The sequence below is a fragment of the Thamnophis elegans genome, chromosome 13, assembly GCF_009769535.1.
Source record: "Thamnophis elegans isolate rThaEle1 chromosome 13, rThaEle1.pri, whole genome shotgun sequence".
Taxonomy (NCBI): domain Eukaryota; kingdom Metazoa; phylum Chordata; class Lepidosauria; order Squamata; family Colubridae; genus Thamnophis; species Thamnophis elegans.
The window spans coordinates 11956768-11983989 of NC_045553.1; the positions used below are offsets into that span (position 1 = coordinate 11956768).

At 46.6% G+C, this 27222-nt stretch overlaps 1 protein-coding gene across 1 annotated transcript in view; it reads right to left on the minus strand.

The window, feature by feature from the left end:
* MMP17 (matrix metallopeptidase 17) overlaps positions 1-25774 on the minus strand; it is a 32462-nt gene extending 6688 nt beyond the window's left edge. Inside the window, exons 1-6 of the mRNA XM_032229910.1 lie at positions 25714-25774; positions 21660-21786; positions 13831-14114; positions 10641-10817; positions 9155-9254; positions 2884-2966 (exon numbers count right to left, since the gene is read on the minus strand). Of these exons, the coding sequence (XP_032085801.1) occupies positions 2884-2966; positions 9155-9254; positions 10641-10817; positions 13831-14114; positions 21660-21786; positions 25714-25759 (817 nt within the window). The 5' untranslated portion in view covers positions 25760-25774. The remainder of the gene's footprint in view (positions 1-2883; positions 2967-9154; positions 9255-10640; positions 10818-13830; positions 14115-21659; positions 21787-25713) is intronic.
* Positions 25775-27222: the final 1448 nt, after the last annotated feature.

Below are 27222 nucleotides of genomic sequence, written 5' to 3' on the forward strand. Positions count from 1 at the left end.
GTAAATTGGGAACCTATCCCCAGGCCTGATGGGAGAGCCAGGTCTTGAGGGCTGCGCGGAAGGTCTGGATGGTGGTGAGGGTGCGGATCTCGATGGGGAGGTCGTTCCACAGGGTCGGAGCTGCAACAGAAAAGGCTCTCCTCCGTGTAGTCGCCAGTCGACATTGACATTCGGAGGAGGCCCAGTCTGTGCGATCTAATCGGTCGGAGGGAGGTAATCGGCAGAAGGCGGTCTCTCAAGTACCCAGATCCACTACCATGGAGTGCTTTAAAGGTGGTCATCAGTACCCTGAAGCGCACCCGGAGATCGACAGGTAGCCAGTGCAGCTCGCGGAGGATGGGTGTAGCGTGGGCGAACCGCGGTGCGCCCACTATCACTCGTGCGGCTGCATTCTGGACTAACTGCAGTCACCGGATGCACTTCAAGGGCAACCCCATGTAGAGCCCATTGCAGTATTCCAGCCTAGAGATCACAAGGGCTCGAGTGACTGTTGCGAGAGCCTCCCGGTTTAGGTAGGGCCGCAACTGACGGACCAGGCGAACCTGGGCAAATGCCCCCCTGGTCACAGCTGACAACTGGTGGTCAAAAGTCAGCTGTGGATCCAGGAGGACTCCTAGGTTGCGGACCCTATCTGAGGGGTATAAAATTTGACCCCCCAGCCTAAGTGTTGGAACATTGGCCAAATTGTTGGGAGGGAAACACAACAGCCACTCGGTCTTGTCCGGGTTGAGTACCAGTTTGTTAGCGCTCATCCAGTTCTTAACGGCCTCAAGACCCTGGTTCATCACGTCCACCGCTTCATTGAGTTGGCACGGGGCGGACAGATACAGTTGCGTATCGTCCGCATATTGGTGGTATTTTATCCCGTGCCTCCGAATGATCTCGCCCAGCGGTTTCATGTATATGTTAAATAGTAGGGGAGATAAGACCGAACCCTGCGGCACCCCGCATGTTAGGGGCCTCAGGGACGATCTCTGCCCCCCGACCAACACCGACTGCGACCTGTCCGAGAGGTAGGAGGAGAACCACTGCAAAACAGTGCCTCCCACCCCCACCTCCCGCAGTCGTCGCAGAAGGATACCATGGTCGATGGTATCGAAAGCCGCTGAGAGGTCAAGGAGAACCAGGATGGACGCATAGCCTCCATCTCTGGCCCTCCAGAGATCATCGGTCAATGCGACCAAAGCGGTTTCTGTGCTGTAACCAGGTCTGAAGCCGGACTGGAAGGGGTCAAGATAACTAGCTTCCTCCAAGGCCCGTTGAAGCTGGAAGGCCACCACCTTCTCCACAACCTTCCCAATAAAGGGGAGGTTGGAGACAGGACGAAAGTTGTTTAAAATGGCTGGATCCAAGGATGGTTTCTTCAGGAGGGGTCTCACCACCGCCGTTTTGAGTACGGCGGGGAAGTGCCCCTCCCGAAGGGAGGCGGTCACGACCGCCTGGATCCAGCCATGTGTCACCTCCCTGCTGTTGGCAACCAGCCAGGAGGGACACGGGTCCAGAATACAGGTGGAGGCACTTACAGCTCGAATGGCCTTGTCCACATCCCCAGAGGCAACATCCTGGAACTCAACCCAGAGATGATTTGCCAAGTAATCCTCCTGTGTCTCGGCTGGGTCTACTGCGGTGGAGTCCAAGTCCGACCGAAACCGAGCCACTTTGTCCGCCAAGAACTGAGCATAGTCCCCAGCCCTACCCTGCAAGGAGTCTCCCGCATCCCTCCTATTAAGGAGGGAGCGGGTGATCCTAAACAGGGCGGCTGGGCGTGACTCGGCGGACGCTACCAAGGCGGAGATGTGTGTTCTTTTGGCAGCTCTTAGTGCCCGGACGTAGTCCTTGGTGCAGGTAGTCAGAAGTGCTCGGTTCGCCTCGGACTTATCGGACCTCCACAGGTGCTCTAGGCGTCTCCTCCGGCGTTTCTTCTCCCGGAGCTCCTCGGTGAACCAAGGAGGTCTCCGGGATCCGCTGACCCGGAGGGGCCGTAGTGGCGCAATCCGATCAAGAGACTCCGACGCCGCCGAATACCAGGCGGCAACCAGAGTCTCCGCCGAACTGTGGGCGAAAGTATCAGGAATAACCCCAAGCTCCGTCTGGAACCTCAACGGGTCCATAAGTCGCCTGGGGTGGAACCACCTGGTCGGTTCCTCCTCCCTACGGTGGGGGTTTGGCCTCCGGAAGTCAAGCCTCAGTAGGCAGTGGTCTGACCACGACAGGGGTATGATCTCATTACCCCTCAGACCAAGATCACACATCCACTGCTCCGAGAGGAATACGAGGTCGAGCATGTGACCCGCTGCATGGGTTGGGCCCCGAATTACCTGGGTCAAGCCCATGGCTGTCATGGAAGCCATGAACTCCTGCGCCCCATCAGAGCGTTCACCGAGCGATGGCAAATTAAAGTCCCCCAGAACTCAAAACCACCCAGCTCAGAGAGCACCAAGGACTCCACAGTAATTCTTCTTCCTCCTCCTCCTCCTCCTCCTCCTCCTCCTCCTCCTCCTCCTCCTCCTCCTCCTCCTCCTCCCACTCTCTGCCCCACTCCCTTCTAGCACTGATTATGTTACCTAGTTAGGTCATGAAATGCCTGCAAGAAAACTACCCAGCTCAGAGAGCACCCAGGACCCCCTATTTCTCTACCCCCTTGTCTTTCCTTCTCAGAAGGTCCCCAAAGGTGATCCCATCTACACCCATCATAAATACAGTCCAGGCCAGTTGCCAAGTGTCTGAATTTTGATCATGTGACCACAGGGGAATGTCACAACGGTTGTGAGTGTGAAAAACAATCACCGGTCACTGGTACCATTGCCGTCGTAACTTCGAATGGTCACTGAACGAAACGATTGTAAGTCGAGCACGTCACCTGTATTTCTGACATTAGCTCACCTTTGAAAAAGAAAACCTCTCCCCGGATTTGAGCCACGGCATCGAAGTGGGTGCTGCATCTATTTGGCACGTCTCTTCTAAACCTGACGGAAAAGGGGGAGATTGAAAAATATGACAAAAAATATCACAAAGCCGTCATCTAACAGATTAACAGAGTTGGAAGGGACCTTACAGGTCATCTAGTCCAACCCCCATGCCCAAGCAGGAGACCCTAAAGCATTTCTGACCAATGGCAGTCCAGTCTCTTCTTAAAAGCCTCCAGGGATGAAGCTGCCACAACTTTGGAAGGCAACTTCTGTTCCTTCTGTTAATTGTTCTCGCTGTCAGGAAACTTCTCCTTATTTCCAGGTTGAATCTCTTGGTCAGTTTCCATCCATTATTCCTTGTCTGGCCTTCAGGTGCTTTAGGAAATAGCTTCACCCCCTCATCTCTGTGGCAACCCCACAAATATTGGAAGACTGCTATTCTGTCTCCCCTGGTCCTTCTCTTCACTAGACTAGCCATGCCCAGTTCCTGCAACCGTTCATCGTAGATTTTATCCCCAGTCCCCTCATCATCCTGGTTGCTCTTCTCTGCACTTTTTCTAGAGTCTCAATATCTTTCTTATACTGTGGTGACCAAAACTGGATGCAGAAGTCTAGGTGTGGTCTTACTAAGGCTTTATAGAGTGATATTAGTACCTCACTTGATCTTGATTGTATCCCTCTGTAGATGCAATTTAGGATTGCATTGGCTTTTTTGGCTGCCGCCACATACTGCTGCCTCATATTTAGCTGGTTATTCACTAAAACAGATTAATCAATTAACATAGTTGGAAGGGACCTTGTACATCATCTAGTGAAACCCCCAGCTCAAGCAGAAGACCCTACACCATTTCCAACAGATGGCAGTACAGTCTCCTCTTGAAAGCCTCCAGTGATGACTTCCTGTGGGAGGAGCCTGTCGCCGAAGGAGCTCAACGGAGCCCCTCTCAGAGTTCTGGTCTGTATATCTAATTAAGATCAATAGATATCACCCCTTTCTGGCAGAAAGGGGCAGGCAGAAGCTCAGGTGCTAGGATTTATTCGTAGTTCACAGCCCCCTTTCTTTTTTTTTTGGGCTGCGAACGGAGAAGAGATCCAGCGTAACTGAGCTCTTATCTCCAGCCAGTTCCTCGCAGCTGCCTTTTTGCAGCCCTAGACAGGCGACCCCCCCCACTCAGGACAATGATAAATTGTTTAAAGCAACTTAAGCTAACACGAGCGGGTCTCACTCCTGTGATGTTTTTTTTTTTATAACTATCTAAACACCAGCCTTGTTTTTCCTTTGAAACTTCTCTGTGCAATTGGGATACAAAATGGCGTTTTTACTGTGTTGGTGATTGATGACGTAATTAACCGGCTTTATCTCCCCGGAGACTGCTACTCATTATCAAGCAAAATCTACAAATAATTTATTGAGAACTGACCAGCTGAAGACACTGTTTATCTGTTTATTCTCAGCTTTTATCTATAATGCCTCCCAGGTCTAAGCAGGCAAAAAAATCCCCCCCGCATGTGCTTAAAGAACTTGTTAGTAAATCGCTGCCTTTGTCTCCTACACCACCTACTGGAGATTCCTTGACACAGGAGCTTTTCTTTCAAATAATTAATGACTTTAAACAAGAAATTAAAGAATTTGTGCTGGATTTATGCGATAAAATACAGACTAAAATTGCCCAAATAAAGGCGGATATGTTTGAAGTTACGTCTACTTTGACAGATTATATCGAAGAAATGGAGACTAAACTGGAAACTTTGGAGGGGGCTAATTTTAATTTGACTTCTAATATCCAAGCATTACAACAAGAGATTAGAGATACTCAAACACAACTTACAATGATAAATTATAACAGAAAGGCGTCTGCAATAAGAGTCAGAGGACTGCCCGAAAAGAAAGGAGAGAACTTGAAACAGACGTTTGTAGAAGCTTTCAGCCAAGCGGTGGGAGGTCCGGGACTCAATTTTGATTGGAATATTCGAAAAATCTATCGCCAGAATTCGCGTGTAGCAGAGCAACGACAGCTTCCAAGAGACATAATTATATACTTTTTCACAAGAGAATCCAGAAATGCGATCACTCAAAAGTTTTACAATAACAGGCTCCGAATCGATGGCCATGATTTGTTTGTCTTTAAAGAAATCCCGCTCCAGATGCTGCAAGCAAGGAGAGGCTATACTTTTTTAACCCAAGAACTTAGAAATCGTCAAATACAGTATAAATGGGAAGCTCCAGTTGGAATCACAGTTACATTTGAAAATCAAAGATTTCGTATTAATTCTGTTTTGGAAGCTCGGGACTTTTATTATAAAACTCTGAAGGCGGGGCTTCTTGACTCACTCGGAAACGCGGAAGGACAAGGTGAAGGAAAGACAAGCAGCAAGTCACTTGGTTACAAGAAGGAGGGAGTTGTTCTCCCCCTACTGGAGAGGCAGAAGAGCGGAAACTGAGGATTCAGCCATATTTTCAAAGCAGCGGGACACGTGGTTATAAGGGAGAGGGTAGCCTTCTCTTTCCGAAAGGGCAGAAGAGTAAAGAATATAGATCCAGCGATGTCTTTAAAATACTTTCTAAGCTTTTGGACTGATTAAAACTTTAGGATTTCTGTTTGGTATGAAATGGTAAAGCTGTGTAATGATGAGGAATGGAAAGAAGCATTGCTTATTCTAGACAGATATTATACGGGACTTTTACAAGACTTATTTGAATCTCAATCCAAACTGCGCATGAAGTGTTTTCTGTGAGGAAAGCGGGGACTAAGATTTATTTGAATTGCAGTTTGGGATGAATGGAGTTGGGAGGAGTGGGGCAGAAAGGAAGGTGGAGCGGGATATTGATGAAGGGATCTTGGGATTGAATGAACTGGTATGGATTTTGGGCACACATTTTACGGATTTACATGCTTGAAGTATAACATAAAAAGCTCAGGATTTTAAAGTGAAGAGCGAGATCCTAATCTTATGCAATTTGGGCTTGGGAGGAATGGAGACGTGAAACGAAGGGTAGGAAGATGAGTAGCGAAAGTATGATTAGACTGCTCTGTATTTGAAGATAAATTGATTTTTGTATAAACTAATATTTGAATATAAGGTTAAGAAAGGCTATCTGGAGAGTCTACAGGAAGATGGGGGTAAATATCAAAGAAGTAAGGGACGAGGACAAAATATAAATGGAATGATTCACACTGTTTAAATTTTAAGAATGATGGGAGGCTGAGCATAATGCAAAAGATTTTTAATTTTTTTTTTTATTTACTTTTTCGTTTTTTTCTTTTTCTTTTTCGGACTGTTCTTTTTATTTTATTTTCATTATTATTGTTAATAAGATATTTTGAAGGTGAATGGTACTGAACTGTGCCGGGTGTGGGACCTGGGAAGTTGGAGGGGGTTAGGGAGGGGGGTTCATTGGGGGTGGGTGGGCGGGTGGAGATATAGTTTCAATATATAGAATAAGAAGAATACACTTGTATACTGTTGATCCTTATATTTTCTTTTTATTTTTCTCTTTTTTTTTCTTTTTGCTTTTTTCCTTTCTTTTTTCTTTTTAGTGTAACTGAATAGATTAAGGAATAGAGAAATGCACCATAGTGAGAAGTAGAGGAAAGGAAGAGGGAGAAGTAAGGAGGGAGGAAGAGGGGAATGTAAGGAGGATGAGAGGGGAAGGAGGGTGAGGAAGGCGAGAAAGGAAGATAGGAGGGGAAAGGGAAGTAGGAGGGGTGATCGTTGGAGGGAGAAAGGAAAGTTGGAGGGGGAGAAGAAGGGGTGTATGAAAGCGATAGGTTGGGTTTATGAGTTGTGTTTAGGTTGGGGTTTTTCTTTTCTTACTATTATATTATTATTATTGCAAATATCCAGTATATAAGTGAATGTACAAAATTGAAAATGAATAAAACATTTAATAAAAAAAAAAAAAAAAGAAAGCCTCCAGTGATGAAGCTCCCACAACTTGTGATGGCAACTTCTGTTCCATGGGTTGATTGTTCTCACTGTCAGGAAATTTCTCCTTATTTCTCAGTTGAATCTCTCCTTGGTCAGTTTCCATCCATTATTCCTTGTCTGGCCTTCGGGTGCTTTGGGAAATAGCTTGACCCCCTCTTCTCTGGGGCAGCCCCTCAAGTATTGGAAGGCTGTTCTCCTGTCTCCCCTGGTCCTTCTCTTCACTAGACTAGCTATGCCCAGTTCCTGCAACCGTCCATGGTATGTTTTGGCCTCCAGTCCCCTCATCAGCCGAGGTGCCGCAGTGGTTAGGGTGCAGTACTGCAAGCCACTTCAGCTGACTGTTATTTGCAGTTCAGCGGTTCAAATCTCACTGGCTCAAGGTTGACTCAGCCTTCCATCCTTCCGAGGTGGGTAAAATGAGGACCCAGACTGTGGGGGCAATATGCTGACTCTGTAAACCGCTTAGAGAGGGCTGAAAGCCCTATGAAGCGGTATATAAGTCTAACTGCTATTGCTATTGCTATCATCTTGGGTGCTTTTTTCTGCACTCTTTCTAGAGTCTCAACATCTTTTTTGTAGTGTGGTGACCAAAACTGGATGCAGTACTCTAGATGTGATCTTACTAAGGCTTTATAGAGTGGTATTAGTACCTCCCTTCATCTTGATTGTATCCCTCTGTTAATGCAACTTAGGATTGCATCTACCTTTGGCTCAAACTCAAATGAAAATTCTTTTAATTCTTGTCAATTTCTGCAAGAGATATTTGGAATGTGCCAAGGAGAACCAAGGAAGCGGAGGCGACCTATGTTTGTCTACCTTAAAGGTCTTCTCCCTTTATTTATTTATTTTTTAAATTAACATCCTGGGAGGGACTCGTTATCAAGCAGGTTTGCAAAATCCAGGCAGCATATAGGATGGGAATGACCTATTGTCCTGGCATTTTTTTAAAAAAAAGCAAAATTCTGCAGCTCTAATTTACTCAAATTCATCTGAAGTTATCACAAAATTACATCTGCCGAAGAGAGGAGAGAAATTGGGTGCAACTGAGCAGGCTTGGAAGCTGTGGCCTGCACTCTGCTTCCTGCGAAAAATAAAAATAAAATGACTTTGAAGGAGAAAGCACCGCTAATGTCTCTTCATCACTGGGGTTTGTGAAAATGGGACACGAGAGATTGGCCATTTTCAAGGAGGTTGTTGTTGTTGTTGTTCCTCTTCCTCTTCCTCTTCTTCTTCCTCTTCCTCCTCCTCCTCCTCCTCCTCCTCCTCCTCCTCCTCCTCCTCCTCCTCCTCCTCCTCCTCCTCCTCCTCCTCCTCCTCCTCTTCTTCTTCTTCTTCTTCTTCTTCTTCTTCTTCTTCTTCTTCTTCTTCCTCTTCTAAAGAGTGGCCACTTTTGTCTTCCAATCAGAAAGCCACCTCTTCTTATTGGCCAAGTATGGGTCTCTCCCCAAAGAACGGGATGAAGGAGGCAAACGTCATTTTGTGGAGCAGTGGTGAAAAATCGCAAGGAATCTTGGACTCCAAGGTGATGTTCATCAAACATCAGGTCCATATGAGATCTCTCCAAGAAAACCAGGTTCAAACAAAGATTGTGTTTGAAACTCATGGTTATATCCTCATGGTCCCATTAGTGTTTAAAACTGGATTCCCAATCTTTCCAAAATGGGAATTTAGGACACAATAACCCCATCTACCAATCTATCTTAGATGTCTCCTCTCCAGAATTTGATCTTCAACTCCATAATATCCACCATTTCTGCGGACATCTGATGGCTGCTACGCACCTTCCTTGTTTGAAGCACTTGAGGGGCTGCCACAAAGAGGGGGGAGGTGTCAAATTATTCACCAAAGCACCTGAAGGCAGGACAAGAAACAATGGATGGAAACTAATCAAGGAGAGAAGCAACCTGGAATTAAGGAGACATTTCCTGACAGTGAGGACAATTAACCAGTGGAACAGAAGTTGCTTCCAGTAATCATGGGTGCTTCATCCCTGGAGAATTTTAAGAGGAGTCTAGACAGTCACTTATCTGAAATATTATAAGTTCTCCTGCTTGAGCAGGGGGCTGGACTAGAAGACCTCCAAGGTCCCTTCCAGCTCATTCATTCTATAGAAAGGCCTACATCTTTGATAGATGCACCCGATTCATGAAGTCAACTATTTCCTGCTCTAAATTGAAGAGAGGACATCTGGAGTTGAGATGGCAGAATACATCTGTTCTGCTGATGCGAAACCCAAATTTCGCCCGATTCTAGTTCAATGGTCCTTTCAGCTTCTATTCCTTCCCAAAGAAATGGGGATGTACAATTGAGCTTACGGGACAGTGGAGCGATTCTCAGGGAAATCTGGGAGGACGGGATGGTCACCTGCGTTCGATATTTCAGGCTTGGCCGTCGGAGACACAGATTCTCTGACTCCTGCAGAGGAAAAACAAGGATGGATTAAAGCAAAATGGATGTCAAGCAGATCATCCAGGCCATGTTTCCAGGGACAGCAATTTCCAAGATCATCTTTTAACAACCCCATAATCCTTTGCAAAGTGGAGTCTGGGCAACTGAATGGGGCTAGGTGTTTACTGGCCAGATGCCCTTCCTGTCACCAGTGCAGAGCTAGATTGATGAGCCGTAGTGGCGCAGTGGTTAGTAGAGCGCAGTACTTGCAGCCTACTTCTGCTGATCACCGGCTGCCAGCAGTTTGGCAGATCGAATCTCACCAGGCTCAAGGTTGACTCAGCCTTCCGTCCTTCCAAGGTGGGTAAAATGAGGAGCCAGATTGTTGGGGACAAGAGGCTGACTCTGTAAACTGCTTAGAGGTGTGCTGTAGAGCACTGCAAAGTGGTATATAAGTCAAAGTAGAGCTGGCTGGAGAATTCTGGGAATTGAAGTCCACAAGTCTTAAAGTTGCCAAGTTTGAAGACCTCTGCATTAAAGAATTGGATACTGCCATTCTCACTTTTATGTAATGGGAGAAAGAGCCACAAGAACCATAACTCTGGATCAACGTCAATGCAAGTAGTCCTCGATTTATGACCACAATGGGGTCCCAAACTTCTGTTGCTAGGCGAGAAAGTTCTTAAGTTAATTTTGCCCTATTTCAGGACCTTTCTTGCCATAGTTGCTAACTGAATCCCTGCAGCTGCTATGTTAGTAAGACGGTTGTCAAGTGAATCTTGCTGTCAGGATTCTGACAGCCAAGCGTCCAAAGAAATCCAGTTATTTATTAGGAGCAACATGTCAGCAAGTGAAGCCAGCTCTGACCCCATGTAACTTACGGCCCAATTATGACCCTGTTTTCCCCCCCTCCTCCCAGGGTGTGTCATAAATCACATTCTCCAATGAAGCACTTTTGCGGGCTGTCACACCCCTCCGGTTGTTGCAGGTAACCTGGGAGACAGCCTTGAGAAAGGTATGCGTGGAATGTTCTTCTGGTTGCTCCATTCAATTCCCCCCCCCATCCTGTCTATGGCAACTCGAGAGCAGGCCAGGGATGTTTTGCAAGCTGACACTGCCTTCCCCATTGACTTTGCTTGTCAGAGGGTCGCAAAAAGGGGACACCCCAGGACACTGCAACCGTCATAAGTACATGCCAGTTGCCAAGCATCGAAGTTTTGATCACGTGATCACGGAGATGCTGCAATGGTTGTAAATGTGAAAAACAGGCATAAATCCCTCTTTTCAGTACTGTTGTGCCGAAGAAACAGTTGTAAGTTGAGGACTACCTGTAATGGCCTTTTAGGGTTTTTATTTTTAAAATAATAAAACATGTGCCCTTCTCCAATTAGCTGGGAGGCGTCGGACATTCACCGTACAACTGCCAAATCCGCACTTTGTCTTCATACGGCAAATCATATTTCAAGGGGTCTCCAACAGGTCCCTGGTAGTACGGCCTCATGATTGATTCGGTGGCAGAGATGTGGGTTAAGCCGATGGCGTGGCCAAATTCGTGGACTGCCACAGCGAACAGATCCATCCCGTCGGTATCTGAAATTAAGAGGGAAGAGCGATGTAGACCGATGCATAAATGAGGAACTTCTAACTTTCCCGTAGGTTCTCGTACACATATAAAATTTAAAAAAATTACTGGGTCTTCCATTGGCACCGTAAGACAGTCCTAGATAGTCCTTGGCTGAAAATGTTGATTTAAGGTAGGCCTGACTGTTGCTTGCTATGGCTGTCTGGTGGGAAGTCAGCCTGTGCTATCGGTTGACGCAACTCTCCTGCTATTGTGGTACAACATATAAAGAACGGTTGCGGGAACTGGGTATGTCTACCCCAGGGGTCAGCAATCTTAAATACTCAAAGAGCCACAAAGGTCCTAACCGGAAGCCCCCTGTTCAATTCTGGAGCCGACCGGATGTCTGGTTTCCCCACCATAGAGTCTCCTCCTAGTGCGGCATCCTTTTTCCTCTTCCTGCCCTAACCAAAAGCCCTATCATGAGAAAACCCGCCCCTTGCCATAGAGTCTCCTTTTGGTGCACCCTGCTTCCCCCTTCCCCAAACCGGAAGCTCCTCTCAAAATTGTGGTGCCGACTGGCAACAGGGAGCCACAGCAGCGGGATGAAAGAGCCACATGTGGCTCCAGAGCCACAGTTTGCTGACCCCTGGTCTAGTCTGATGAAAAGAAGGGCTAGGGCAGGGATGGCTAACCTTTTTTGGATCGCGCACCAAAAGCAAGGGAAGCACAGTGGGGTCGTGCGCGGGTGTGCCCACACCCATAATGCTATGTGCGTGACCCCAGCCCGCATGTGCATACAACCCCAGTGTGCCTGTGTGTGCGACCAGCACTTCCCCCTGCTTTTGGAGTGCTTTTTTGCCCTCCCCAGGCTCCAGAGGCTTTCTAGGAGCCTGGGGAGGGCAAAAACAGCCTCCCTGCCCCCTGGAGGCTTCAGGAGCCTCCCTGAAGCCTCCAGAGTGTGAAAAACCAGCCCTAAGGGCAAACAGGAAGTTCGGGAATGGACTTCCGGTTTGCTTGGAGGGTTGTTTTTTGCCCTCCTGAGCCTTCAGGAGGCTTTAGGAGCCTTCAGGAGGGCGAAAACCGGCCCTATGAGCAAACCGGAAGTCTGTTCCCGAACTTCCGTTTTTTTCCCCACACTCTGGAGGCTTCAAGAAAGCCTCCAGAGGGCGAAAAACAGCCTAAAACAGCCTTAAAAGAAGGCCAAAGTCAGCTGGTGCATACATTCGCCATGACGGAACTAGGGGCAGGGGTGGGAGAACTGGTAGTTCCAATTATCAGTTGGCACTGCCCACCCACCCCTGCGCTCTTCTGTCCTATATTTCCATGGTTTTCAGCTCAGTTGATTGGCTCAGCACAGTGGATTGTCGCACCTCAGCTGTTTTACTCACTGGAGTTGCAATAGAAGGTAAGTTTTAGCTTAAAATGAGTGGGTTTTGAAGGCTGCGTGCATGCGCCAATCACGCATTCATCGAACTGGTTGTTAAACTGGTTGAATTGCACCACTGACTAAGGGTGACATGATAGCAGTGTTCCAATATTTGAGGGGCTGCCCCAAAGAAGAGGGAGTCCACCTATTCTCCAAAGCACCTGAGGGCAGGACAAGAAGCAAAGGATGGAAACTCATCAAGGAGAGAAGCAACCTAGAATTAAGGAAAATATTCCTGACAGTGAGAATGATTAATCAGTGGAACAGTTTGAATACAGATTGTTAGGAATATAATCTAATGGTTGAGTTGGCAATATATAAATCATGTAACAATGTTGTACCTGTTTCATTGAATCATACTGTAAAATGTGATTGGTTGCTGTTTTCCTCAATCGGCCATAAGAGGGAGCCAGAACGACTGTTAGTTCTCTCTCTGTTTCGTTAGATGCTCGGCTGATCTGATCTGAGTGTTTTGGAAGCTGGCTGTTAGAAAGTGCCGTGAGCTATTGTAAGTTTTGCAACTGTTAGCAAACGTTGAGTACTGATGTTGTGAATGCTCCAACACTGGAAGTTTTAAAGATGAGACTGGACAACCATTTGTCTGAAGTGGTGTAGTGTTTCCTGCCTAAGCAGGGGGTTGGACTAGAAGACCTCCAAGGTCCCTTCTAACTCTCTAGTCTAGTCTAATCTAGTCTCTATTCTATTCTATTCTAGTCTCATCTTCTTAAATTCAACCCCAACTCTATTGAGCCAACTCTTCCGCAACTCCAGTTTGCCTCTGCAATCTAGATGTTGACAGTGCAACATCTTGGCTTTTCCCTATCCTGTTGAGTCTCCATGGTTGGATACTTTTAGCCTATCTTGCTTTGGTCTTATTCTTACTCTTTCATTCCTGCATTGTTAACACTGATGCAAAACCATCTTTTATAAATTAGAATGAAGAAGAACAGAGAACGATAGGGTTGGAGGGGGACCTTTTAGTCCAATCCCTTGCTCAATAGGAGATGCTATACCAAGAGCCGTGGTGGTGCAGTGGTTAGAATGCAGTACTGCAGGCTCCTTCTGCTGCCTGCCGCCTGCCTGCAATTTGGCAGATTGAATCTCACCAGGCTCAAGGTTGACTCAGCCTTCCGTCCTTCCGAGGTGGGTAAAATGAGGAGCCAGATTGTTGGGGGCAAGAGGCTGGCTCTGTAAACCGCTTAGAGTAAAGCACTGTGAAGTGGTATATAAGTCTAAGTGCTATTGCTATTCTGGACAAGTAGCTGCCCAATCTCTTCTTGAAAGCTTCCAGAGATGGAGCATCCACAACTTCTGAAGGCAAGTTGTTCCATTGATTGTTTTCACTGTCAGGAATTTCTCCTAAGTTCTAGATTGGATCTCTCCTAAGTTTCCATCCATTACTTCTTGTCCTGCCTCCAGATGACTTTGGAGAACAAGTCAACCCCTTCTTCACTGTGACAGCCCCTCAAGTACTGGAAGACTGCTATCATGTCACCCTTAGACCTTCTCTTCATCAGACTAGATGTGCCCAAGTTCCCTCAATCATCCATCCCATGGTTTCAAACACTTTGCTCCTTGAGGGTGGTCCTTGGTCCTTCTCCTGGCCCATGTACCTGATGACCGGAAGGTCCAATATTCATCGTCATCAAAGTGAGTGTCTCCAGCAGTATGATGTTCTCCTGGGAAGAACGCATGGGCTACCGTGCCCCCAGGGCCATCAAAGGGGTAGTCATCATTGTGATCGGTTTTGGAGAAGTCAATCTGGATGTCCGCATTGTTGCCGGCCACTTCATGGAAATTCAGGGGTGTGATGTCACTCCACACCTTCAAGGCGTAGTACATCAGGGCGCGAACCGTGTCGTGGCCCAGGTGGGATTCTTTGGGGAATGTCCGAACCCTGAAAGAGAAGAAACTTGGATCAACAAAGCATCCTTTCAAATGTCTATGGAGATTCTTAGTCCTCCAGGCCATGGTTGCCCCAAAGGTGCTTTTTTTTTTCCAAGAGGCAACTGGACTTTCTGGGGGTTTTTCCCCCTTTGAAGACGTTTTGCTTTTCATCCAACTGAGCAAGAGCTGAAGAAGCTTCTTGGATGAGAAGTGAAATGTCTTCAGAGAAAAACAAGAAAGTCTAGTTGTCTCGTGAAAGAGCACTTTGGGGAAAGAAGGGAAGGGAAGGGAAGGAAAGGAAAGAAAAGGAAAGGAAAAAAGGGAAGGGAAGGGAAGGGAAGAAAAGGAAAGGAAAGAAGGAAGGGAAGGGAAGGAAGAGAAAGGAAAGGAGGACGGAAGGGAAGGGAAGGAGGAAGGGAAGGAAAAGAAAGGAAAGGAAAGAAAAGGAGGAAGGGAAGGAAAGGAAGAAAAGGAAAGGAGGAAGAGAAGGAAAGGAAGGGAAAGGAGGGAAGGGAAGGAAAGGGAAGGGAAGGAGGAAGGAAAAGAAAGGGAAGGAAAGGAAAGGAAAGGAGGAAGGGAAGGAAAAGAAAGGAAAGGAAAGGAGGAAGGGAAGGAAAGAAATGGAGGAAGGGAAGGAAAGGAAAGGAGGAAGAGAAGGAAAAGAAAGGAAAGGAAAGGAGGAAGAGAAGGAAAAGAAAGGAAAGGAAAGGAGGAAGAGAAGGAAAAGAAAGGAAAGGAAAGGAGGAAGGGAAGGAAAGGAAAGAAAAGGGAAGTAAAAGAAAGGAAAGGAAAGGAGGAAAGGAAGGAAAGGAAAGGAGGAAGGAAAAGAAAGGGAAGGGAAGGAAAGGAGGAAGGGAAGGAAAAGAAAGGAAAGGAGGAAGGGAAGGAAAGGAAAGGAGGAAGGGAAGGAACGGAGGAACGGAAGGGAAGGGAAGGGAAGTAAAAGAAGGGAAAGGAAAGAAGGAAGGAAAGAAGGAAGGGAAGGGAAGGAAGGGAAGGAGGAAGGAAAAGAAAGGAAAGGAAAGGAGGAAGGGAAGGGAAGGGAAGGAATATGGAGATTCTCAGTCGTCCAGGTTGTGGTTGTCCCAAAGGTGCTTTTTTTCAAGAGGCAACTGGTTTTTCTGGTTTTTCTTTGAAGACTTTTCACTTCTCATCCAAGAAGCTTCTTCTACTTTGACAGGGTGGTGGGGAATGGAAGGATTTCCACTCCTTGCAGACAGCTGGTCATTTGCATCCTTTTAGAGGGCCATTGAGTCTGCTTGGAGGCTTGTCTGTGTCCTCAGGGTCACCTGAGTGGTGCAAATGGATGCGGAGCCTTCTCGGAACTGCTGAAAGGATTCCTGTGTTGTAGACTGGAGATAGACAATGTCAGATCCTTCCTCCTCTGTTGAGAGAAGGGTGCCAATTTTGACATTGATGGCCTCTTTGACCCCTCTTTCAACCCATTTGCACCACTCAGGTGACTCTGAGGACACAAATAAACCTCCAGGTGGCCTCAGTGACCATCCAAAAGGATGCAAATGACTAGCTGTCTGCAAGGAGTATCAATCCTTCCGTTCCCCACCATCCAGTCAGAACTGAAGAAGCTTCTTGGATGAGAATACGAAACGCATTCAAGGGAAAAAACCAGAAAGTCCAGGAGTCTCTTGGAAAATTAAGGACCTTTGGGACATCCATCTTTCAACCACTACAATATATCTCTGCCTTTCGTAGCTTGTGGTCCTGCAACTCCCAGAATTGGAAAAAAAAAATGGAAAAAACTTAGCTAAGAATTTTGAAAATTCTTGACTTACAACAGTTCATTTAGTGACAGTCCAAAGTTACAATGGCACTGAAAAAAAGTGACTTATGACCGTTTTTCACAGCCGCATAGCTATGCTCATGGAATCAAAATTCAGATGCTTGGCAATGGGTTCATACTTATGACCGTTGCCATGTCTCGGAGTCTCGTGATCCCTTTTTGCAACCTACTGACAAGCAAACACAATGGAGAAGTTAGATTCACTTAACAACTGGGTTTTTAAACTAATCAACTGCCTATGATTCACTTAACAACTGTGGCAAGAAAGGTTGTTAAACGGGACAAAACTCATTTGATCAAATGTCTCACTTAACCACGGACATTTGGGGCTCAAATGATGGTCATAAGTTAAGGACTCCCTGGAGTAATGCCAACCTCCTTATTTAACTCCATTAAGTTATTTATGGCATAAAGGTAAAGGTTCCCCTTGCACATCTGTGCTAGTCGTTCCTGACTCTAGGGAGCGGTGCTCACCTCCGTTTCAAAGCCGAAGAGCCAGCGCTGTCCGAAGACGTCTCCATGGTCATGTGGCTGGCATGACTCAATGCCGAAGGTGCACAGAACACTGTTCCCTTCCCACCAAAGGTGATTCCTATTTTTCTACTTGCATTTTTTATGTGCTTTCAAACTGCTAGGTTGGCAGAAGCTGGGACAAGTAACGGGAGCTCACTGCATTACGCAGCGCTAGGGATTCGAACCGCTGAACTGCTGACCTTTCTGATTGACAAGCTCAGTGTCTTGGCCTCTGAGCCACTGCGTCCCTCTGAGCTGATCAGCTCAGTTTTCTTTAACTAGCTCTCATGCTTCATTTTTAAATAATTGTCTGGTTTTATGACTTTTTTGTAAGCCTTTATGGCTTACAAAAAAAGCCATAAAACCAGACAATTATTTAAAAATGAAGCACGATGGCTACTTAAAGAAAGCTGAACTGATCAATAAAGTAAATTTCAAGTCATTTGTTTAAAGCTATGCATCCTTCGCCCTGGATAGAGCAATCTATACATCATGCTCTCCGCATTTCTGCAGAGAGCATCTCCTACAGCGAAAAAAACGGATCTGCTTATCTAGAGCCGGCTGGATTCAAGTGCCGTCCATAGAAGCGGAGAGCTTCACCGTTTTTTAAACAATCTGTCCAGAGCTGGTGTTTTATTCCCCTGCCTCCAAGAGCTTGCTTGCAAAATGATTTAATGAAAAAGTGATTTGTTTTCGTCAGCAAAGCTCAACTCTCAACAGTTGCCATAAACCACTGGAAAAAACCCTCACTCACAGATAATACAGCATTATGAGCTTAGCTTCATATGAGTAACTCTTTTTGAAGGTGGCGCAGTGGGTAGAGTGCAGTACTGCAGGCCACTTCAGCTGACTGCTATCTGCAGTTCAGTGGTTCAAATCTCACCGGCTCAGGGTTGACTCAGCCTTCCATCCTTCCGAGGTGGGTAAAATGAGGACCCAGATTGTGGGGGCGATATGCTGACTCTGTAAACTGCTTAGAGAGGGCTGAAAGCCCTATGAAGCAGTATATAAGTCTAACAGCTATTGCTATTGCTATTTTAAAAAATCCTGCGAATCAATCAACCTTCCTTCCTTCCTTCCTTCCTTCCTTTCTCTCTCTCTCTCTCTTTCTTTCTTTCTTTCTCCTTCCTCCCTCTCTTCCCTTCCTCTCCTTCTTTCCACCCTCCATCATCTCCTTCCTTCTTCTCTCTCTCCCTTCTTTAATCTCCTTCCTTCCTTCATCCCTCGCTCCTCTTTCTCTTTCCTTTCTCTTTCCTTTCCTTTCTCCCTCCCCCCTTCCTTCTTACCCCTGTCTCTCTCTCTCTCCCTCCCTCCCTCCCTCCCTTCCTTCTGGCTCCTTTAAGGATGAAGGCTGAAAGACGGCAATCTATTGGACTATGACACAGAGCAGAGTCCACTAGTTGCTGGTCGAGCTTTCTGATAAAACTGGGGTGGAAAACAGCTGATTTTTTTGGGAAGCTGGTGGCTTTTCATCCAGTCATCACAAGGGACCGAAATTCATTTCTGATTTGGCAAGGTCCGCATTCGCAGGAAGCCAAGTGGAGAAATTCGTCAGTTCAAAGTGTCAACGAATAAACTCTCGCTGCTCGCCCAGAAGCCCATAAATGGCTCATTATCTCCACATGCAGGTAAAGCATTTTCTTTCCGCTTTTGGCACCTGCAAAGGTCTTCTTATCCTCCACTGAACATCCGCAGCCATAAAAGAAGACCTAGCTCCAGGCGCTGCTTTATTAATGGATTGCGTTTTTAACCTCTTTTATGTCCGACCAGATTCAGGCGGGGGAATCTGAAGCAGGAGAGGAAATAATTCAGAGGAAGCAGGCAAAGGAGGATGGAGTTTCTTTGCTTTGTCTCCCCACCAGGTCTCAACAGGTTTACACCTGTCCAGAGGTGGATGCAGCTGAGTGAGCGGCCAGGCTGGTACAGGTTTGCAGTCCCATAGTTGCTGTTTGGGGACTCAGAATGTCCTCATGAGAAGTAGGCCAGAGGGCTCTTCCTTCTTTCCATTCTTGACTCCAGGGAAAATGACAAATTGGGAAAACAAAGTCAGGTCAAAGAAGGTGAAGCAGAAATGGAAGAAGATGGAGGGACAAGATATTAAAGATGGCCTATAATACCATCATATAACGATGGTGGAGGCCTCCAGAAGAGCAAGTCAGGACTCTGCAGCTCTCCTGACACCTGGAATGGTAAAAGAAGGAGGGGGGAAGGAGGGGAGGAGGAAGAGGAGGAGGAGGAAGAAGAGGAGGGAAGGAAGAGCAGGAGGAGGAGGAAGAGAAAAGGAAGGGAGGAGGAGGAGGAGGAAGAGGAGGGAAAGAGAAAGAGAAGGAAGAGGAGAAAAAGGAGGAGGAGGAGGAAAAAAGGAAGGGAGGAGGAGGAGGAAAAGGAGGGGAGGAGAAAGAGGAAGGGGAAGGAGGAGGAAGGAGGAGGAAGAGGAGGAGGAGGAGGAAAAAAGGAAGGGAGGAAGAGGAGGAGGAAGAAAAAAGGAAGTGAGGATGAGGATAAAGAGGGGAGGAAAAAGAGGAGGGAGAAGGAGGAGGAAAAGGAGGGGAGGAGAAAGAGAGGGGGAAGGAGGAGGAAGAGGAGGATAAAGAGGCAGGGAGGAGGAGGGGGAAGGAGAAGGAGGATAAAGAGGCAGGGTGGAGGGAGGAGGGGGAAACAAACAGGTAGTAGGCCCTCCCTCCCTCCCTCCTCTCTCTTTCTCCTTACTCCATGTTCACTTAACCAACCACAGTTCCTACAGTGACTAGTGGCTTAGTCGCTGAACCTGAAGGGGCTCAACACAACGGGATCATGGCAAGCTTGTTGATCTTCACTGTGGAGCCTTGAGAAGAAGCCAGAGCTTCTCTGTTCTCCTCTAATCACTCTGCGATCCTCAGTTCCGCTCCGCTGCCTTGTTTACACCCTTTCTGCTATGGACACCAACCAGCCTTCTGGGCTTTGTTCTGGTCCAGAAATCAATGGGTGGCTGTAGCCACCATCTTTGGGGAGCAGTAGTTGGAGAAGAGGCTCCTTCCTTCTGCAAGATTTTTGGAAAACCTAGGATGCTGCTCAGGCACACAGCGGCAAGGAATCCTAGGAGTGGAAGGGACCTTGGAGGTCTTCTAGTCTAACTCTTTGCCTAAGGCAGGAGACCATCTTGCATCTTGGACAAACGGCTATCCAATTTTCTTTTTTTGAAGACCTCCAGTGATGGAGCTGCAGCCTGAGGACCTCTCGGGAGGGCTTCTTCCTCCACGCTTTCCTTCCTTACACTCTTCTTGATCGGTATCATCACAAACTCGCCACCAACTCTCCAAAGCGGCAGTAGAGGGAGCTCTGGCCACATCACTGAATTTGGATGTGTTGCTGAGGTCAAGAGAAGCCAATGGAAGAACTTGTTCATTGTGCAAAATTCTCTCCGGAGAGAGAGCTCCCTGGCTCACATTGATGTTAAGAGTCCTAGAGAGGAAATAAATCATGCCCAATGGCCAAATTGATCTCTTTCCCCACACGATCTAGGTTCAGATCCAAAGACCTCGGTGGCAGGGGAACGGTAGTTAAGAGGGTTTAGTAACTCACAACCCATTCTGCGAAAACTTCCCCTTCTATTTCCCCCTCCCCCCACTGCCTCTTCAGCCTAATTCCTAGATCCTTCTGCTTTCAGTTTTTATACATATATGAAAAGGTAAAGGTTCCTCTCACACATATGTACTAGTCGTTCCCGACTCTAGAGGGCGGTGCTGTTTCAAAGCCGAAGAGCCAGCATTGTCCGAAGATGTCTCCGTGGTCTTGTGGCCAGCATGACTCAATGCTGAAGGCGCACGGAACGCTGTTACCTTCCCCCCAAAGGTGGTTCCTATTTTTCTCCTTGCATTTTTTATGTGCTTTCGAACTGCTAGGTTGGCAGAAGCCGGGACAAGTAACAGGAGCTTATATATACTATATCTCCCTCCCTCCCTCCCTCCCTCCCTCCCTCCCTCCCTCTCTATCTATCTATCTATCTATCATCTATCTATCTATCTATCTATCTATACACACACACACACATACAAACACACACACATATATACATACATACATACATACATATACACATAGACTATATATATATATATACACACACACACACACACACACACACTATGTATATAATATAATTTTTACTATATATATATAATACTATATATAATATAATTTTTTTAAATATGCATCCATAATATGTTTGAACATAGTTGGTTCTGGGTATCATTCATATTAATCCAATTCACAGTAACAATGTTATTACAGTATTGTTATTATGTTAATAATATGTTAATATAACACAATATAATTATGTTATTATGTTAATAACAATGTTATTAACAATGTTAATAATCTTTATCACATTCATCAAAATTGAGTAATCTTCATTATATTGTTTAAACATCTATAAACTTCTAATCTTTCTATTATTTCCTCGCCAAATCACGATTTGTAACCTGACCAACAAAACTTACCAAACAACCCAACAAGCTACCCTGTTTCCCCAAAAATAAGACCTCTCGGGATAATAAGTCCAGTCAGGCTTTTGAGCGCATGCTCTAAAATACGATCTCCCCCAAAAATAATCCCTCCCCAAAACTATTGCAACACAGCAGCAGCCATGAGGTGACCACACTTGCCGCCTCCTGCACCTCAAAAATAATGAGACCTGCCCGAAAGTAAGGCCAAGCGCTTATTTTGGGGGGGGGGGGGGAGTTGAAAGAAAATTAGACCCTGTCTTATTTCCGGGGAATCATGGTAGAACTCTTCAGTTTTGACCACAAGCAAACCAAAGCTCTTTCTGGAGGCTGAAGGAACCAAGACACCTCACCACTTTTAATTATAACAGAGACTAAATTTGAGAGTGTTTTCATCCAACCTGTGTTAAATGGCATCAGCCCAGGTGATTATACTATCCTTGGCAGAGATAGGTTGCTACTGGTTCGCACCGGTTTGGATGAATTGATAATGGCATGTTGGCCTGGGTTGCAGAATTGGCAGTGACACAGGCTGGCCATGCCCCCGAACCAGTTCTCTGATCTCTGCTGCCATTACCGGCATGTTTTTTAGTCCATCTCTTTTGCGCATGTGCAGATCAATTTACAAGCAACTGTGCAAAGCGGGCGTATAAAGCAGTAACATCGACAGCAACCCACCCCTGATCCTTGGTGAGAAGACCTTCCTTCATCCCTCACCCAAAGGGATGACGTGAATGGCATGAATGATTTCATTTCCTACCTCCAGGATAAATTCCTTTTGTTCCATTTGGCAGCCCCTTGGGTATACCGCTTCTTCCTCGTCTTTGATTCCCCAAGATCCGGCAAAGAGCAACGTGGTGTCTTCATCAGTTTGAAGGTGGCTTCATCTACAGATGAAATATAAGTGTTTTTTTTATTTTTTACAAAATCAGTGTTGGTGGAAGGCAAAGGGAATAAACCTACTCAAGAATATATGTTGTTTTGGTGGGGATAGGGGCATAATTAGAATATATTGTATATTTTTTAGTTGTTACAGAAGGAGAAATATAATGGGGGAAAACAGGGTCTCCAGGGGATGGGGATGCACTGTAATATTAGTTTTTTTTTTCCTTTTTCTTTCTTTCTTTTCTTTTTGTATTTAGATATATATGTTGTCAGGCCTGCAAGCCATCTTTTCTTTTGGACTTCAGGCCTGCCACTCTTTCTATTGTCCACATTTCTATTGTGGGGAAATGGGAAGGGGAATTACACGGAGTTGGGTAATATGTAGCCATAGTAACATTCTTCTTGGAAACTCAAGGTCATCTTTGTCTCTGCATCTGACCAGAACTGGATGGATGGAACTGTCAGCATGGCAGTGGAAGATTGGACCATGTGATGGACTTGTGGGTTTGGGGGCAAGATCATGAACTTTCAACTGGGTGGGAAAACCGGGAAACTTTCAGATCCAGGTTTTCCCAGATGTGCCAACATGGCTTCTTTAATAAGAAGAAGAACTTTAATAAGAAGTTTTGAGGAAGCCCAAGCCTCAGACTCTTAGTGTGTGTGTGTGTGTGTGTGTGTGTATTACTTTTGTATTATTTGCATTTAAAAAAATAAAAAAGTATTAAGAAACAACAACAAGGCCAGAAATGGGAAAGAGAAAAAACAATAATAACTTTTGCAAGAAATGTTCTTTCGATTAGCCTTTCCAAAGAGAAGAAGCTGCTGCACGCTCGGTTTTGAACCTTAAGTGGCGTGCCTTTTCCATCTCAGCCCTTGGAGAGCGGATGTGTTTGGAAGAAAAAAGAAGAAGAGACTCAACCGTTCTTCGTTTCGCTCCCAGGCGACTTGGAGCATCTAATAAGATGGGAAAGGAAAGGAAAAGAAAAGGGGGGAAAAAACTCCATAATAATAATGACAGCTCCTTAATTAAGAAACAAGGCGACAAGAACTCTGGCCAAGGGCTGCTGGAGGATGGGGCGAAGAGCCTTTGAAGAGGGCTGCCAGAAAAGAGGCAGGGGTTGCGGAGTCCCCTAAGCAGCCAATCAGCGGTCCCGTCCTCCTTGTTCACAAGAGGGGGGGCTCTCTAATGAGCAGAAGGCCATCTGAGGGCAGAGGATGGCATGGGTGATGGGAAAGCTGGCTGGTTTTACAGGCAGGGCAATGCGGCTTTTGGACTTTCCATGCTGGCAAGGGGGCGATCTTATACTTTTAAGTAACGAGGCTAGAGTTGTCGTTGTAACAGTAACGGTTTCTAACAGATTTATTGTAACAGGTCCAGCTACAGAGAGGATTCAGAACGCGGACAGACCCTGACCAACTGACAGCTCTTTATATACCCGAGCTGTCAGTTGGCCAGCCAATGGGTGATCGGCTGTTCTCCCGCCAGCCGGCAGGTGCGCCGCAGCCAATCAGGTAACAGCTGCTCCGGCCCCGCCCGTCAGCTGGCACGGGAGGACGCAACATATACAAGGAGTGTTTTCCTTTCCTTGGTGGCCTCTGAGCTTTGGTGGTTTGCTTGCAGATGTTTCATTACCCAACTAGGTAACATCATCAGTGCTAGAAAGGAGGGGAGTTGTGAGGAGGAGGAGGAGGAGGAGGAGGAGGAGGAGGAGGAGGAGAAGGAGTGTAAGGTCCTTGGTGGTCTCTGAGCTCGGTGGTTTGCTTGCAGGTATTTCATTACCCAACTAGGTAACGTCATCAGTGCTGGGGGTGGGTGGATTGTGGAGAGGAAGAGGAGGAGGAAAGGGGAGGGGAGAAAGAGGAGGAAGAGGAAGAGAAAGGATGATGATGATGATGATGATGATGATGATGATGATAAGGTCCTTGATGGTTTCTGAGCTTGGCAGTTTGCTTGCAGAAGTTTCATTATTGAACTAGGTGATGTCATTAGTGTAGGAAGGGATTTGGGTAGAGGAAGAGTAGGAGGAAGGGGAGGGGAGGAAGAGGGATGATGATGATGATGATGATGATGATGATGATGATGATGATGATGATGATGTCCTTGGTGGTCTCTGAGCTGGATGGTTTGTTTGCAGATGTTTCATTACCCAATTAGGTAATGTTATCAGTGCTAGAAGGGAGGGGAGGTTGTGAAGAAGAAGAAGAAGAGGAGGAAGAAGAGCAGAAGGAGGAGGAGGAGTGTGAGGTCCTTGTTGGTCTCTGAGCTTTGCAGTTTTCTTGCAGACATTTCACTACCTAACTAGATAACATCATCAGTGCTACAAGGGAGTGGGGTTGTGGAGAGGAAGAGGAGGGGGAGGTCCTTGCTGGTCTCTAAGCTTGGAGGTTTCTTTGCAGACCTTTCATTATCCAACTAGCTAACATCTGAGGACCCAGATTGTTGGGGGCAATATGCTGACTCTCTGTAAACCGCTTAGAGAGGCCTGAAAGGCCTATGAAGCGGTATATAAGTCTACTGCTATTGCTATCATCAGTGCTAGCCTTTTCTAGCTTGCTAATGAAATGCCTGCAAGGAAACCAACAAGCTCAGAGACCCCCGAGGACCCCACAGTTCTCATCCCATGACCACACCCAAGGGCTGGAGAAAATGCCAGAGGATCTGCATCTAGAGAGTGCGGGGCATCAGACTTCAATCCTAGAGTTGGCAGCCACTGCTTTCCTTCATGACGAAGGGCCTTCGTGCTATCAATAGATCTTATCAGAAGGCTGTCCTTGAATTCCCTGGCTTGAAGCCTCCAATTTCCGAGATTGGTCTGGGAAAGCCCAAAAGGCATCCATGGATTTATGGCTTGTCCTTCAACTCCTCAGCACAGAATGTTTTTCCTTGAAGATGTAGGGGAGGCCTCTCCCGTGATGCCTGCATCCCATCACCGGTGGGATTCAAATAATTGAACAACCGGCTCTCTGCCCTCATGATTTCTTCCAACAACCAGTTCACCAAACTGCTCAGAAAGTTAACAACCGATTCTCCTGAATGGTATGAACTGGCTGAATCCCACCACTGGGGAGCCTTTATCTTTACCTGGAACATAAATGGAACTATTGTCTCCCAAACCAGGGGTTCCCAACCTTTCGGACCTCAGGGACCACTAAATTCATAATTTTAAATCCCGCAGACCACTAATACGATCTGCCTAATGACTGGCTGTGTGGGCGTGGCTAGGTGGTCATGTGACTTGGGTGGGCGTGGCCAACTCAATGTCACTCACATCAAGGGGCGCCTCGCCATCCTCTACTCTCCCCTCCCCTCCCAGCCCCTCCTCCCCTGCCCACCCGGGCTCCTTAGGGCCCCAACGGGAAGCAGTTGCTGGAGCTAAGCAGCCACCAGGAGAAAGAGTTGGCAAAACAGCTCAGTTCAAATTGGATCTGACCGAGAAGGAGGCTCAGCAGAAGTTCCTCACTGAGGACTACCAGCATAGGCTTTCCAAGCAGAGGGAAGACCTGCGGGAGTGAAAGGCCAGGTGCCGCCGCCTGGAGGCTCAGCAGGCTGAGATGGTCAGCCAGTTCCAGGCCATGATGCCGTCCCACTGGAACGAGGCCCTCCGGCTCTTCACCATCAGCGGTGCTTCCCTCCAGCCTTCGGCCAAAGCCCCAGACCAGGGGGCTGAAGCAGACCCCACGTCGGAATTTCTGCCCCCCTCTGACCCACACAAAAAGACCCCAAAGGGGGAGACTCTCTGCAGCAACATAAGCATTCATTGCACGTATCCATCCCAGGGGACGTAGTTTGAGGACCCCTGATTGAGTGCAATATAAAAAATGCAATTGATTTTTCTGTGGACCACCCAAATTTTCTTGTGGGCTACCAGTGGTCCATGGACCACCAGTTGGTGACCGCTGTCCCAAATCATTCCTGGTTCTTGACTCACCTAGAATCCCCGTGGCTTCAAGCCCTCCAAACTGTTGCATGACCATAATGGCTTTGGTGAGCTCTTCTTGGGTCTGCAGTTGTCCTGTGATGGGATCCGGTGGAGGCAGGTAGCCAAACTTGGTCAGCCAATCCTGTTGGAAATGAAAAGAGGGAGAAAGAAAGAAGAGGATTCAGAAAAGCCCAAAGTCCTTTTGATTCTGCTTCATCTAGAACAGTGTTTCTCAACCTTGGCAACTTGAAGATGTCTGGACTTCAACTCCCAGAATTCCCCAGCCAGCGAATGCTGGCTGGGGAATTCTGGGAGTTGAAGTCCAGACATCTTCAAGTTGCCAAGGTTGAGAAATACTGTTCTAGAAGATAGGACAATAGGGTTGGGAGGGAGCCTAGGAGGTCTTCTAGTCCAACCCGCTGCTCAAGCAGAACCAAACAGAACAGAATAACAGAGTTGGAAGGGACCTTGGGGGTCTTCTAGTCCAACCCCCTGCCCAGGCAGGAGACCCTGTACCATTCCTGACAAAGGGTTGTCCAATCTTTTCTTGAAAACCTCCAGTGATGGAGCACCCACAACTTCTGGAGGCAAGTCATTCCACTGATTAATTCTTCTAACTGCTAGGAAATTTCTCCTTAGTTCCATGTTGGATGCCTTTTTGCTTAGTTTCCACCCATTGCTTCTTGTCCCACCTTCAGGCGCTTTGGAGAACAGCTTGACTCCCTCTTCTTTGGGGCAGCCCCTGAGAGATTGGAACACTGCTATCATGTCATCCCTAACCCTTTTCCCCATTAGATTAGACGGACCTAGTTCTCTCAACCATTCATCATATGGTTTATTCTATCCAGGACATGGCACTTAAGTGATGCTTGAACTATATATTAATACGGCATGTATATATGTTTGTTATGTATGCGCATGGATCATTTTAAAGGTTATCTTATCTTGTCTTGACTTTTCATATCATATCCTATCCTGACTTGATTTATCCTATCCTATTCTATCCTGAGTTGATTTGACTTATCCTATCCTATCCTGAGAACTTGACTTATCCTATCCTATCCTGTCCTGAGAACTGATGTATCCTATCCTATCCTATCCTGACTTGATTTGTCTTATCCTATCCTATCCTATCCTATCCTATCCTATCCTATCCTATCCTATCCTGAGAACTTGGCTTATCCTATCCTATCCTATCCAATTCTATCCTATCCAATCCTATCCTATTCTATCCTACCCTACCCTATTCTATCCTATCCTGAGAACTTGGCTTATCCTATCCTATCCTATCCTATCCTATCCTATCCTATCCTATCCTATCCTATCCTATCCAATCCTATCCTATCCTATCCTATCCTGAGAACTTGGCTTATCCTATCCTATCCTATCCTATCCAATCCTATCCTACCCTACCCTACCCTATTCTATCCTATCCTGAGAACTTGGCTTATCTTATCCTATCCTTACTTGATTTGACTTATCCTATCCTATCCTATCCTATCCTAGGAAGGGACAGTA